The 15,318-nt window shown below is 50.6% G+C and overlaps 1 protein-coding gene and 1 pseudogene across 1 annotated transcript; both read left to right on the forward strand.

Annotated features, from left to right (window-relative positions):
• The first annotated feature begins 359 nt into the window (after window positions 1-359).
• LOC144101064 (uncharacterized) lies at window positions 360-2,121 on the forward strand. Its single transcript, XM_077634073.1, has one exon. It carries the CDS (start codon window positions 431-433, stop codon window positions 2,030-2,032), a length of 1,602 nt encoding a protein of 533 aa, XP_077490199.1. The 5' UTR covers window positions 360-430; the 3' UTR covers window positions 2,033-2,121.
• A 10,727-nt stretch (window positions 2,122-12,848) lies between these two features.
• Window positions 12,849-12,991, forward strand: LOC144102898 (U2 spliceosomal RNA; annotated as a pseudogene).
• Window positions 12,992-15,318: the final 2,327 nt, after the last annotated feature.

Genomic DNA, 15,318 nt, shown 5'->3' on the forward strand with positions numbered 1-15,318 from the left:
TTTGAGTTGATTTGATATGATTTGAACTCGAGATTTTCGCGGTGAATGACAGGTGTCACTCGCCAGCCGCTTCTTACCCGTTTTCATGAGGGTCCCCGAACTTTTTCTTCCTTTCTAAGTGCCTGTGCTGCGCATCGTTTAAAAACGACCTTTTTACAGCCGTCATGTTAATTATGAAGAAAATCCGAAGTACCGAATATATTGTGTAATTACTGCCAATGCATCCCATACGCGCTGCTGTAGTCATCGACCCGTTCGATCCATACAGCGTGGATTGTTTTGCAATCGAGCGTTCCTTCTCCTGCGCCCTTTCCCGTATCTGATATGAACAACGGAATATTTGATAACTGTCGCTGAAGGGCAGACGGCACACTCAGTCTGCTGTGAGAGAGACACTCGAACGTGGGGCACCTGTGAGTGGTCTCCAGCCATGGCACCCGCTAGCGCGCAGACAGTTTTCGGTTTCGGCACCGGTCTGGACTGGCGGCCGACGTGTTTCGTGAACCCGTTCCCGCCGAGCAGAGTGTGCAGTGTCTGTGGTCCCGTTCCCTCCTCGGCGGCCATGTTGGCCTGTCGCCACCTCCTCTGCCAGTCCTGCTACGACGGCGTCGGTGCCAAGCGCAGCCACTGCCCACTGGACAGAGAGCCATTCCAGGAGGATGACGTGGCGTGGACTGCCATCGGCAGGGAGAGTGTCCTCAACCGAAAGGTACGCTGCTGGAACGCTGAGCACGGCTGCGACAACGAGGGTGTGGCGTCCGCCATGTTGGAGCACTTTACCAACGCCTGCCAATTCCACGCCGTGAGCTGTCCCAGGTGCAGCGAGGAGGTCTTGCATCGGGACATTGCGGAACATCTGGAGTGCGACTGTGTGTCGTCCCGCCCACAGGAACAACCGCTGGACGACAACTTTGCCAACGCCTTTATGGAAGTAAAAGAAGCGCTGGGGAAAATATTGGAAGGCAATGCTTCCGTGCGTAGGAAGCTGGATTCATTCGAGGACCGCCTTCGACCTGAGGCCGGTAGCACCTTTGCAACGCAGTCCACCAGTACAGCCGATACAGCGATAGTCGCACTGGAAAATAGTATTCCGGTGCTTAGGGCCCAGACCGAGGCCACTTTTCCTGAATACCGTGCAGTGCAAGCAGCGTTGAACAAACTCTCGGAAGAAAATGCCGTTCTGCATACCAAGCTAGACTTGCTGGAGGAACATCTCGACATGGAAAATGCGATGGCGACGTTGTCCACAATGGTGTCTGATGCCCTCAGTACCGCAGTGCTGAAAACTGCGGCTGTGTGCCGGGCGGAAACCGAGGCAGCATTAGATAAGCGCTGGGGTGAAGTCACTACGGAGATCAGACAAACGATGGCGGGAAACGTGCGGGCCGTGAAGGGGGTGATCATCCGGGAGTGTCAGCGGAACGTCCTGGGTCTGAATGCGAGCATCGTGGAAGCCTTGCGTGACGACCGCAGGCTCGCTGATGCCGGAGCTTCATCTTCGGAGACAGCCAAGAAGCTAACGGAGATAGTAGACGACGAAGTGAAAGCTATGGAACTTTTGGTTGTAGCGTCTCTCAATAGCACTAACGAATTCCTGAACAAATCCGTACCGTACGAATGGACCATAGAAGACTGGACTGAATTTTGCGCGAAAGCACCACTTTCTGCCCAGTATTTTACAGGTAACGATGGCCGACCTAGCTACCACTATGAGTACCTTATTGTACCCAGGTTATGCCTTAGTGACTCGAAGGTTTGGCTTCGTGTATATATGATCGAAGGCTTGTTCGACAGGTTCCTTAAGTGGCCCATGGAGAAAAAGAATAAGCTGCTTTTCATCAACCCTTGCGACAGCACAAGGGAACTGGCTATAGAGAGTGCAATTTCGCAGGAACTAACTAGACCTCTTGCCGAATATCGTAAGAAAGTTGTGTTTTTAGGACGGTCAGATAAGATACCTGTTCAGAAACTGGGCGAGCATGGCTTGATCGGTAGCCACAAACTCCGCCTGAGGCTCGAATTTATACCGTAGGTCTCTCCATTTTGTGTGTGTGTGAACTAATACATTGACGTGCTGTTTCGTACGCTACTGTTTCACGTTAATAAATGGGTTCGATGGAAGCGCTTTAGAAAAATATTTATTTTTTTCGTCACAAAGGGCGGAACAAGCCGCCGCGGTGGCTGAGTGGTTATGGCGCTCGGCTGCTGGCCCGAAAGACGTGGGTTCCATCCCAGCCGCGGCGGTCGAATTTCGATGGAGGCAAAATTCTAGAGGCCCGTGTGCTGTGCGATGTCAGTGCACGTTAAAGAACCCCAGGCGGTCGAAATTTCCGGAGTCCTTCACTACGGCATCTCTCATAGCCTGAGTTGCTTTGGGACGTTAAACCCCCATAAACCACGAACCAAACAATGCTTTCGACTTTTGCTGTCGCTTGCATCTAATGTGAACGTCGAAGAATGTTTGTGAAAACAGTAGCGAAGTTTTTTCCCGTTTATTTAGCTTCTTCGGCGTGTGTTCTACATTTCCACCAATAAGCCACAGGCTATCCGTGAGTTTCAATCCGTGCACTTCAGTGCAGGCGGTGCATTTCTTTTTCCGCTGCAATCAGAAAATTTAGTGTTCAGATAGGTGCGTATGTGGGGTTCAAATTTCCGCATCGCCATACGGGCTAGGAGGGACGCCGTGGTGGAAGTCTCCAGACTAAATTAGACCACCTGAGGTTCCATCAAAATTCCGCCACCGCGACCGCGGCATTCGTTCCCGCTACCTTGGGATGAGCAGCGGACCGCCAATGCCACAAAGCCGACGCGACGGTTCATGTTACATGCGCAGTATATGGGTGAAATCCCCTTGCTCTTACCCACAGTTAGCCGTGGCTGATGATATGACTTCAGGGAGCACGCGATCTACGTGGTTGTACATATACTCATAAGCTTCCAACAGGAGCATTGTTACTGAGTGGTGCTTCTCATTGCTCTGTAAACCATGCAAGCTACTGCAGCATAATGCGACTATTCTTGCATGAGGAGCTATTGTGTTACGCAGTGAATGTAGCTGGTTCTCAAATAATTCGCCTATTTCATGGCAGTCCCAATCACTTCACTGCAAACAGCGTTCTTCGGCGCTGCCTGAGACAGGTCGTTCCTACGCGTGTTGCACTAAAGCTTTTATCAAAATAACCCCAACAAAGTGGTCGCCTTCTGATCGACGTGGAACAGTTTGCTGCGATTCCATCTACTGCAATTTATTAACGCAGTGGCATTAAAGGCCCCGTTCGGCGGGAAAGCCGGCGTCGGCGTTGTGACAAGAAAGTCCGGATTGGTTGACGGTGCCGTATCGTCGCACCAAAACCACATGACGTGACCATATAACCAATTTGATTTCTTCTTTAAGGGATCGCGTTTATCACCGAAGCGGTCAGTCAGTCATTATCAACACACGCAAAGAAAGACTTGAAGGGTCGTTTTTTTTTGTGTGTGCTCAGTACCCTTTGTTCACTGATTCGTTTGATAGAACTCAAGGAGTAGAGACTGCACACTTTTCAAGTTCAGTTTTCATACTGACAACTGTGCGCCGGGCGCTATAGGGCTCCATGTCTAGACTCTGACGGAAACCTGTCTGGTCGGAATGGTACATGACGAAAGGAGAAGATGCCGACCAAAGAAAGGATGGGATGACGTTTCGGCTCCCCCAGGGGAGCTCCCGTGGGGGAGCCGAAACGTCATCCCATCCTTTCTTTTGGTCGGCGCCTTCTACTTTCGTCACGCGCTATAGGCTTACACAATACGCCGGGGACAGTAGGGAGCCATGTCTCTTCATTATAAGCTTCAGAGAGTTGGCTAAATGAATTACAAAACATGTGTCGTCGATGTACATGCGTATCAGAGGAGAGGAGATGATAAAACAATGGACAGATGGGGCGTAGAAAGCTTCGCGACGAATAATCCTCGCTGTCGACCGATAGCATTGTTCTTTCCTACACCTCATCCAGTGTTTGTTCTCATAGCTACAATGTCTTTTTTTCAGCGCTATCATGCGAGGCATCGCGGAAAAAAAAATTGCAGTGACATAACTTCGCTAACCCTCGAATTCAGCGAAAAGCAGGGACGCTTGCTAAGCGTCTGAGGCTCGTCCATGACAACTCCGCTACGCGCTCGGGACAGCCGTTATATTTATGTACCCACACGACCGCGTGGTTATGACTTGGTACCACATGGTCTTACGACACGCCCATCGGATATCATCATAGGCTTCCATCACCCCATCGGTTGTTCTTAAGATCAAAGATCAACCCAAAGATCAGAGGTCAACTAAAGGTCATGGGTCAAGGTCAGGGGTTAAGGGTTCGGCACTATAATTGTACCGCATATGGTCATACACGGCTAAAGCGGTTGGGCTGAAGGTCGTTCAGGGTCATTCTCTGGCCTACGCGACGACTGCTTTACCTGGCGTATATAGTGAATCTTTTCGCTTTAAATAAAAGAAAAAAAAAGATAAAAGCAGTGTTTATCTCTGTACCTCGAGTAAAATTATTGCGGGAATATGGACAAGCTCTCACACCGACCAGTGACTGTGGGTCTTAGAAAAGGTCATTTTCACCCGTCTGATACTGTGCTTTCTACCAGGCTTACCCTGCTTGCAATGGTTCGTCATGATTCTTCTAGAAGACAGAAACTTTTTAACAGCGAAGAGAGTTTTGATCCCCCCATGTCATGCGACCAGTGAACCTTTCATTTTTAGACGCGGGGAGAGGTAGCTCTAAGCGGCGCTGGCGCTTGTACCTCTTTAGGGATGGAGGAAGTCAGTAAGCTAAATCACAACACTTTGAGCGCCTTTCAAGTTTCCAGTCTTTTGAGGGGCATATGCCTGCCAGCGCAATTTTCACTGACCCAATTTTCTGCCCGCACTCTGCGGCAAACACTTCCATTTGCACTTTCCAGCAACAACTCTAAAAATAAAATCCGTGCAATCATCATAAGTGTTCATTGTATAGACGGCTGCGTAGCATATACAGAAGGGTTGAATGAGAGATAGGAATTATAACACGACATAAATCACCGCGTTTCACTATGAGTGCAAGCTGCTCATATTATCCAGGTGACCTTGGAAAGAATGTTGTCGTCGTTGTTGTTGTTGTTGTTGTTGTCCTATCAAAAGATGGCACATACCCACACTAGGGGATCGGCCAAGAATCAGAGGCAGAGGTTGCTGTTCACCCGTACTCGGTAAAAGTAAAAGAAAAGCACGCGGGTGTGAAACACCGATGGATTCTAACTCAAGAAAGGCATGAACTGAAAAGGGATGAGTTTTTACGTGCAAAAAAATGTAGGTGTTAAATAAGAATAATTAATTACAAAATTAATAGTGGATAGAAAAGGAAATGTTGCAACACTTAACAAGACAGTCGATGAGATTGCAGCAAGAAATTTTAACAACGGTACAAACATCTCTGCATGTACCCAAGTGCGGTGGCGCCCAATGGTAGCAAGAGCGGGGTGCTCAAATTAGGGCCAGGATGCTGCAAGGGCCCGTCCAGAAACCTTCTTCTCAAGGAGGTGAAATGGCGACAATAGAGGCGATTTATTATTGTTATTATTATTATTATTATTATTATTATTATTATTATTATTATTATTATTATTATTATTATTATTTTTATTATTATTATTATTATTATCAATAGATCCAGGCTCACGGCAAAATGCCCAGAGGGGAAACAGCGCCAAACCAGACCTTCGAAGAAACACACAGTTGAAAGTGGCTTACTGTAGGTTTCACCAACCGGGGGACGGGAGGCCTCCCGGGAGCGGATGCCCCCGCCGAGGCGCCTCCCCCGTACGCGGAGATTACAAACTGTTATCGCGGACTAAGTTGCACGTATCCCGCTCCTCACCCCGACCTGGACAGGGCGCAAGCCGCGGCACTCACACGCCTACTAACAAAGGCCATTCGTAGCCCCTACCGGTTATGTTTAATCACCAACGGTCAATATGACCCTGCATGCGCGCACTGTGGTGACGGGACGCATTCCACACAAGACCATATATTATGGAATGCGATAGCAAACCCGCTCCGACGACACTCTTGCCTGCCTCCTCGGCGGAGGAATGGGTCAAGCTCTTGGTCACTTAAAAAAACAACGCAGCTGGCCCTCATCACGAGAGCTCAAGAGTTCGCCCCCGGCTTGCTGATACCCTGGGCTCGCACGAGCCCCAGCTAGTTCCTTCCATTTTGTGGCAATAAAGTTGTAACCACCACCTTATTGTAGTAGAACGCTACAGCGGTACCAACGCTTCTATTTTCGAATGGACGCTGGATTGAAAGCGGTTTGTTCCACCGAGAAGTGAGACGATTACTTAATAATAATTGCTTTTTTCTTGGGGGGGGGGGGGGGGAAGGAAATGGCGCATTATCTGTCTCATATATCGTTGGACACCTCAACCGCGCCGTAAGGGAAGGGAAGGGATAAAGGAGGGAGTGAAACAAGAAAGGAAGAAAGAGGTGCTGTAGTGGAGGGCTCCGGAATAATTTCGACCACCTGGCGATCTTTAACGTGCACTGACATCGCATAGCACACAGGCGCCTAAGCGTTTTTCCTCCATAAAAACGATAACTTCGCCATTTCCTTTCTGGTGGTAGTGGTTTTTTATTAAAATAATAGTAAAAAGGAAGGAAAAGATCTTTGCTAGCCCCTGCATCTGCCATCAATACTTAAGCACCTGAGCTGGGGCGGCGGAAATAAAGGATAGCAGACAGAATTGAGAAATGAAATGAAAGAGGTGAGGGGAGAGGAAGAGAGGATAGGGGGACCGTTTCCTTTTTTCAAAAAATTTTTCGTAGCGGCATAGGGTCTCACCACTTTGCGAACTACAAGACATCGAACAGAAGCGGTCTGGAAGGGCGTTGCGGCAGCCTAATACTGCGCCATTGGAGATCCACCCTTATGTAGCGTTCCAACGTCAAAATGAAAGCATTGAATCAACGCTGCGGCAACGGTGTTAAACCATAATATATTGCTCCTAACAGTTAAAAAATAAAGAAAACGTTGTCGCGTGGCGTTTCTTTGAAGCTGGCGTTGCTGTGGTAGGCAGCATTGTTTGACCCAGCGGCGCCTCTTTCCCGAACACGAGGTAACGGCCATGTGCTGTGAAATTTCAGTGCTAGTTAAAGTTCCATCGGCCGTGGTGGCTGAGTGGTTAGGGCGCTCGGCTACTGATCCGGAGTTACCGGGTTCGAACCCAACCGCGGCGGCTGCGTTTTTATGGAGGAAAAACGCTAAGGCGCCCGTGTGCTGTGCGATGTCAGTGCACGTTAAAGATCCCCAGGTCATCGAAATTATTCCGGAGCCCTCCACTACGGCACCTATTTCTTCCTTTCTTATTTCACTCCCTCCTTTATCCCGTCCCTTAGAGCGCGGTTCAGGTGTCCAACGATATACGAGACAGATACTGCGCCATTTCCTTTCCCCAAAAAAACCAATTGTAATATATAAAGGTCCCCTGAGGGTCAAAATAAATCCGGAACCTTCCACTACTGGATTTCCTTCTTGCTTTCATTTCGCAGTCCCTCCTTTATCCCTTCCCTTACGGCGCGGCTCAGGTTTCCGCCGAGATTTCAGACATACTGCACCATTTCCTTTCCCCAACAGCCAATTTTCAATTTTCATGGATGGGATTGTAAAAAATTTATTGCGTCGAGAACAGATTGCAGGAGACATACTAAATGGCCGCTAGCCCATGGCTAGCGGCGACCTCATTGGCTCGCTGGAATGCCCATACTAAAATCTTGGGATCCGACCTCACCAGCGCGGCGTCGCATCGCTCAGGAGAAGGGAGCTGTATCAACTCCGCCTGAAGCGGATGATTTGCGCAGTTTCACGGAATGTGGTCGTATGTGGCCTTTTCACCGCATTTATCTCAGTTTGGGTCGTACTGGCCGTGGGTCCTTGAGGGGAAGCACTGCCGGATTCAGAAGGGAGCGTGTTAGCAGTCGGCGCCAGGTAACTTCCTGCGCTTTTGTTTACAATTTGTGGGGAGGGGCATAAGCGCGCCTATCCAGTCTAAAGTGATTGGTGATGTCATGAAATGAGATCAATCCGTCCCTCGTGAAATTCGGGTCGGAGGGCGCGCTCACTGCCCGAATGCGATTGCCCATCCTCTTCGATGACATCCTTGCCACCTATCTCGGCGAAGGAATGGGACAAGCTCTTGGCCAGTTCAAGAAAAGAACTCAGCTGGCCATCATCACGCGAGCTCAAGAGGCCGCGCCCCCGACTAGAGGCCACACTGCCTCGCACCAGCCCCAACTAATCAATTCCATTCTGTGGCAATAAAGGTGTAACCACCACCCTAATGTAGCAAAACGCTACGGTGATACCAGCGCTTCTATTTTCGAACGGGCGCCGGTTTGAAAGCGGATTGTTCCACCGAGAAGCGAGACAATTACATCGCCGTTTCTTTTCTTCAAAACCAATTTTTCGTAGACCAGCGCTGCGGCATCAGGTCTCAGCGCATTGCGAACTACACGACATTCGATCAGAAGCGCTCATGAAGAGTGTGGCGGCAGCACAACGCTGCAGTAACGGAGTTCCATTATCATCTAGCGTTCCTGACATCAAAAAAAAAGGAAGAAAACGTTGTTTGGTTTGCTTTGAGGGGTTCAACGTCCCAAAACAACTCAGACCATGAGAGACGCCGTAGTGAAGGGCTCCGGAAATTTTGACCACCTGGGGTTATTTAGCGTGCTCTGACATCGCACAGTACACGGGCATCTAGAATTTCGCCTCCATTGAAATTCGACCGCCGCGGCCGGGATCGAACCCGCGTCTGTCGGGTCAGCAGCCGAGCGCCGCAACCGCTGGGCCACCGCGGCGGCTAAACTTTGTCACGTGGCGCTTCCTTGAAGCTGGCGTGGCTGTGGTAGGCAGCAGTGTTCGACCCAGCGTGGCCTCTTTCCCGAACACGAGGTAACGACAAGCGTTTAAGCTAAATATTTAAACTACACTTGCCGTTCGCGCTCATCAAGCGAAACGTGGCGACTGCATTGCCATTCTACTCGGCGCTCTGCCTGAATTCGATAGCCAGCATTAAACACAGGTTGAAGTCAAACGCGGCCGTCGTATAGGGGGGTACTGCAGTAACTTCGAACAAACAGGGTTCTTTAAATAATTTCGCGTATACATCGAAACGGCGCCGTCGCTCTTAGACTTTGTTCCCACGTCCTCTGGCTAAGGCACCTAACGCCTAACCACGCTAGCACGTGGGAATAAAATGAATTAAACGGATGCATTAATAAATATATAGAGACATAGGTAAAAGCCAGAAATGTTGACAATTCGCTACACTTCTTTATTCGCCGCTTTCTGGTAGCTCAGTCATGTGGATGGATCTCTGAGCTGAAACCACGGACTTGCACAAAATGGGAAATGAATGCTAACAGCGCTCGTAACTTTTTCTCACTTTGTACGTCCGTGACCTTGGTATGCGCCTCTGTATTTTCCGAACTAGACCCTCTCAGCAAAGTAGCTTCTAGGACTACTTGGGTTTCGAAGCGGAGTTACCCTCCACTTGTTGTCATCGACTTTCACAGCGCGCGTGTTCGAGACGCGCCGGGACTTCGCGTTCCCATAAGGTGAAGGGGTAACGCGGTATCGTACGACGATTCCCTTTGATTCCATACAGTTTTTTTTATTTATGCGTTCTTGGAGGCAGAAGCGCCGGCACGCGCATGACGTCTCCAAGAGCAGCCAATGACGACGGAACACGTGCAGCTCGTGCCGTCGCATATGAGCCAATCGCGGAGCGGAAAAAGTCACTATAAAAGAGTAACAACGCCGCCTTTTTGCCTTTCTCCAGTGGCACGGCAGGCTGTCAAGACGTCCGTTCCGGTTATTGCCATTTGTGTTTGTGGCCCGCTATCTAAATGGGGAAAGGAAAGCGCAAAGACAAGAAGAAAAACGACTCAGCTGCTGGACCTCCAGGTGCGTAGCGAATTTCCTTTCGGTTCTGTGGCCTCCGCCGTTGTCGTTTGGGCGCTCGATCCCTTTGTTCATCTGGCGTCATCACATGGTGGTCGCTTTAGGCCTAACCTCGTGGGCTATGATGATTGTGTTCTAAAGCATTAAATTTTTGCCAGAAGGCTGAACGAAATTCACGAGCTTCGTTACCCGTTTGTTTTCGCTATTATGCACCGTCATTTTTATTTGAGCGTGAGTGACCGTGACTTGAGAGAAAAAAAAATGCCTGGTTTGGTTGAGCCGAAGCGAACTCGAGAGCCTTTATATCGCATTAAGGTTGGTTCACGTGCAAGCGACTGAACGAATATAGCGATTGAGCAGCCCGTTGCAACGAATAATTTAGATATTTTTGGAACCTCTTCACTTTGGCCGCTTCCCCCGGCGCGATGGCTCGAAACGGCTTTGTGCGCCGTGGCGGCAGAAATCAATAGCGTTTCCGCTTGCATGTGAAGTATAGCGTTTGGATTGCGTACGTCGCAAGAGCTTCGGGTTCGCGCGGCCCTTTGCGCGTCTCCGGTCCTCGTGGTTCTTACAGTGTCGCCATATGCAACGCCGGCAATGGGCGCGATGACCTCGTGCTGTGAAGACTCTTGCCTTGCTTTGTCCGAACAAAGCGCGCATGCTTAGTCAAATGGCAAAGCCTTCAGCTTGCTCAAGCTAAAACCTGCGTTGTGGACAATGCACTCTTTCGATATCATTAATATTAGTATCTCTTGTTAAGACCGCCGTTTTGCATTGATGCTGCAGTCTAGGGAATATATGACCTAGCGGTAGCATTGCTACACGACAGAATGGGTTCGCAGTGAACAAAATTACTAACATCCAGGGATGCTACCAACGTCACTGCTAACAGATTACGTGAAATACCTGACCGAAGCGCATAACCCAATACAAAGGATCGCGTCGCTTCGCATCACGTCGTTTTTTTTTGATAGAATAAATAAAAGGGGGTCCAGCCAAGCCGCGCATTTGTGACCGGCGGCGCGTTCCTGCCGAGAATGCCTTGCCGAACGTTCGCCTTGCGCACGCGCACTGTGCGTCTCGCCGCTCCTCGAGCACGCGCTTCTGCACGCGTCGCCCGTGCGCCTGTGTGTTCCGGCCATGCTGATGACCTGACACGGAGCAGGTGCTGTGGAACGCTCTTCCGCTTGGTCAGTGCCTTGATCCACGGCACGTTTCCGAGCGCTGCCGTCTGGTTTTAGTCCGTTCTTGGTGCATAGCAACACCTCCGCAGCTCCGCACCCTAATCCCCTAAGCGCATTTACGATTTCTTTATGGTTTATTTGGGTTTAACGTCCCAAAGCGACTTAGGCTATGAGAGCCGCCATAGTGAAGGGCTCCGGAAATTTCGACTACGTTGGAGTTCTTTAACATGCCCTGACATCGCACAGAACACGAGCCTTTTGAATTTCGCCTCCATCGAAATTCGACTGCCGCGGCCGGGATCGAACCCGCGTCTTTCGGGTATCGCTTTTGATCGTCCTTAATCTGTTTCCACTGCATTTTTGCTTGGGCTATCAGGATTACCCGCCGCGGTGGCTCAGTGATTAGGGCGCTCGGCTGCTGATCCGGAGTACCAGGGTTCGAACCCGACCGCGGAGGCCGCGTTTCGATGGAGGCGAAACGCAAAGGTGCCCGTGTGCTGTACGATATCGGTGCACGTTAAAGATGCCCAGGTGGCCGAAATTCTTCCGGAGCCCTCCACTACGCACCTCTTTTTTTTCCTTTCTGCTCCCAGTTCTTCTATCCCTTCCCTTACGGCTTGTTTGAGGTGTGCGCCGCGATATGCGAGACGGTTACTGCGTCTTGTTTTCCTCGAAACCAATTTTCAACTTTCAGCAAAGGTGGCCGCGTTTCGATGGAGGCGAAACGCAAAGGTGCCCGTGCGCTGTACGATATCGGTGCACGTTAAAGATGCCCAGGTGGCCGAAATTCTTCCGGAGCCCTCCACTACGCACCTCTTTTTTTTCCTTTCTGCTCCCAGTTCTTCTATCCCTACCCTTACGGCGTGTTTGAGGTGTGCGCCGCGATATGCGAGACGGTTACTGCGTCTTGTTTTCCTCAAAAACCAATTTTCAACTTTCAGCAAAGGTCTGTCTTTCCCTGGATTGTGGTCGCTGTTTATCGCGACTGCGTGTCTCTTGTTTCTAGGTAAGAGTGCGCACTCTATGGGGCTGCCGGATGGAATCAAGCCGGCTTAACAGCTTGGCGTCCCGCTGTGTGGTGCGATGAGTGGCAGGGTTTTGTTGTTGTGGTTACGACTTAGGGAAGAATGAAAAGCAACCCGCCCACCAGCTCAAGCTGATCCACAATCGCTACCACGGGCTGACAGTAGTAGAGTTAAACGAGACATGAGAGGAAAGATTGGAAGGAAGGACTCGCAACAGCCGCCTCATCAGAATTGACGAAAATGGTTTAGCAACAGGTACCTCCCGTGACAAGGAGCCGTCGCCACATGTGCGAGAGCCCCTACATCGCAGCTCAGTAGGGATAGGCAGCCACCGCATCGTCCCCTTCCCGTGAAGCGAAGACTTTTCTACTACCCTCGGCACCTTCTTCGCCGTGTACGCGAGTTTGACCTCTAACCGAGGAGAAACCACATGACAGCTTTGACGTCACGCAGCCGCCACTGTCGCGTTAATTGTGATCATTGGCATTGGCGTTGAAGATGTTCTGGACTCCGTCGATTTCGAGGAAAGGCAGGGATTGGGGGAAACGTTTCCCACAACCAGCATGTGTTGACATTCTCCGTGACAGCAAGCGTTGTCCGCGGTACGAAAGGTGCATTCTTTACGCCCGATATATAAATGAAAAAAAAATTGACACCCCATTATAGTTGTCCGGACCCGTGGAGTATCTCTTACGGGTCCAAGTTGGACTTATTTTTGGAAATGTGGCGGGGAGCTTGAAGGATGCTTCTTTCCCGCCACCGGTTGGCCCGGTATTGCACTACCTCCGGGATCGGCCTTGTCTTTAGCGCGTCTCTACTATCCTGTCTTTCTGTCCCATCTTTCAACTCTCCTACTATCTGCACGTGGTAGCGATTGTGGCTCGGTCTGAGCCAGTGAGCAGGCCTGTGCACTTTCCTTTCTTTATTCCTGGCAGTAACAGACAGACAGACGACCCATTACGACAGACGGTAAATCGGAATTTGAGCGCAGCTCTTCGCAAGCCGCTTGCTACCGCTTGGCAAGTTCCTGTTACGTTGCTAGCGACCCTCCGGCATCGTCCCGTAGCAGCCGCCTTCCGGCTGTCCATTCCTCTCGCTGTGTCATGTGACGCTTCGCTCTGCTACTACCTGCCAACACGTCAGCTGTCACACTCCGTAACACGTCACCTGTCAAGCAGCATATGTTACACCGACTACGACGCGGAACGCAGGAACGGGCTTCCCTTTAAAAGGAGTGAAACTAAAGAAGTCACTGCAGTTGAACACGAAGCGAAAAGCTTCACCACGTTTGGTAAAACAGTCGTCGCATAGGCCGGAGAATGGCCTCCAATGTCCTTCAGCCCAACCACGTTAGCCATGTATGACCGTACGTGGTACAGCTATGGCGTGGAACTCTTGACCTCTGCCCTTGACCCATGACCTTTCGTTGACCTCTGATCTTTGGCCTTTGACATTGGGTGAGATTTGGGTTCACCTTTGAGCTTAAAAACATTTGATGGGTGTGTATGACCATGAGATACTACGTCTAAGCCACGTGGTCGTGTGGGTACGCACTGTAGAACGGCGGTCCAAGCAGGCGCTGCCATGGACGAGCCACAGACGCTTAGCAAGCGTCCTTGCTTTTCGCTGAATTCCAGGGTTAGCGAAGTTAAAATTAAAATTGCTTTTTTGTTGTTCTCAAGTATGCAACTAGACGGAAAGCGTGCGCGTGTGTCGAAAATATATTGAATGCGCGCTGGGACATTTGTTGCTTCTTCGTTGCTGTGGGATGAAGGCCGATCACGTTTGTGTGAAAATTAAGACCCTGTGTGACAGCTAGGACCTCGCACTCAGTTCTTCAGTGCAAAGGCTATACGACGCTGTTTGGGGGCGCTGCGTGTTTAGTCGTGTGTAGTCACGGAGCATGCCATTGTCGGCTTGCACATCTGTCTTAGTTGGGACGGCTATTGGGGCGTATGCTCTTGCCCACAGTATACTGAATTTTCGGTCCCTGGCCATGTTAGATATGTTAGCTGAAGTCAGCTGACCACATTCACATGGTCAGTAAACCGAAGATTCATTCTGCTGACCTGACCAGACGGCATTCGGTCAAATCCTCGACTAGGTACTCTATAGCATCTGTCTTTTACCTTTGAGCAGACAAGGGAAGGGACAAGTGGTGCTCGTTATGAGATACATGACGGAGGCCAACAGTGACAGAAACAAGAAGCATAAGGGATGTTTTTTTTAATAATATGTGGTGTTCATCCGTGGGCGCTTAATTCGGCAAAAACTTGTTAAAGAGTCTGGGTCCTTGGAGTACGCCTTCATCGCAGAGGACAGCTTTGAAGGCACCTTTAATGTTCTTGAAGGACTCAGGACTGAGTGCAAGATTGTGAACACTCAGTGTGTGCCCTGTGTACCCTGCAAGTAACGGCCGACGGACACGTGGAAAAGTGATCATATCCCTTTGTTCTCTCCCTTTTCTATCTTTCCCTCCGTTCCCCTTCCCACGTGTAGGGTAGCATACCGGGTGTTGCCTAGTTAACCTCCCTGCCTTTCCGTCTTTCTCTCTCTCTCTCTCTTTGTGACGTTACACCCCCATGAAAAGAAAACGAAACTTTTTAAAGATAATTGATTATAAAGCAGAAGGAAACCAACCACACGCCGCCGATGGGATCCGAAACCCACGACCCCTCAATTTCGCGTCCGGTGCTCTACCAACGGAGCTCCGGCGACGGCTGTCCAGTCTTCAGCTTTCGGCGGTGTATATATGCGTGTCGTAACCATCGCTATCATCGCAAACGCAGCAGATATATCATGCCGACGTTAAATGGGTATTTTCGGCTCGCAGCGGTGCCTTCGGCCAGCGGTGGCAATCAAGCCACCGCTCCTGCTCCGTCGCCCGCCGGTGACGCCGCTCCTGCTCCGTCGCCCGCCGGTGCCACCGCTCCTGCTCCGTCGTCCGCTGGTCCGTCGCGGGTTTCTTTCGCGCAAGCACTGCAGCAGGGCGCTGCGGCCAGCCCGCAGCCGCGCGCTGTCAGCCGCGGCCCGACCCCTGCCGTGGAGCCCAGAGCTCAGCCCACCGCTCAGCCCAGCGCCTCCCGTCCCAGCTACGGGGCCGCCGCCGCCGCGGGTTCCGCCAACGTAGCT

Source organism: Amblyomma americanum, chromosome 8 (assembly GCF_052857255.1).
Source record: "Amblyomma americanum isolate KBUSLIRL-KWMA chromosome 8, ASM5285725v1, whole genome shotgun sequence".
Lineage (NCBI taxonomy): Eukaryota > Metazoa > Arthropoda > Arachnida > Ixodida > Ixodidae > Amblyomma > Amblyomma americanum.

Coding starts and splice junctions, on each gene's coding strand:
- LOC144101064 (XM_077634073.1), top strand. CDS start 431: ATGGCACCCGCTAGCGCGCAGACAGTTTTCGGTTTCGGCACCGGTCTG.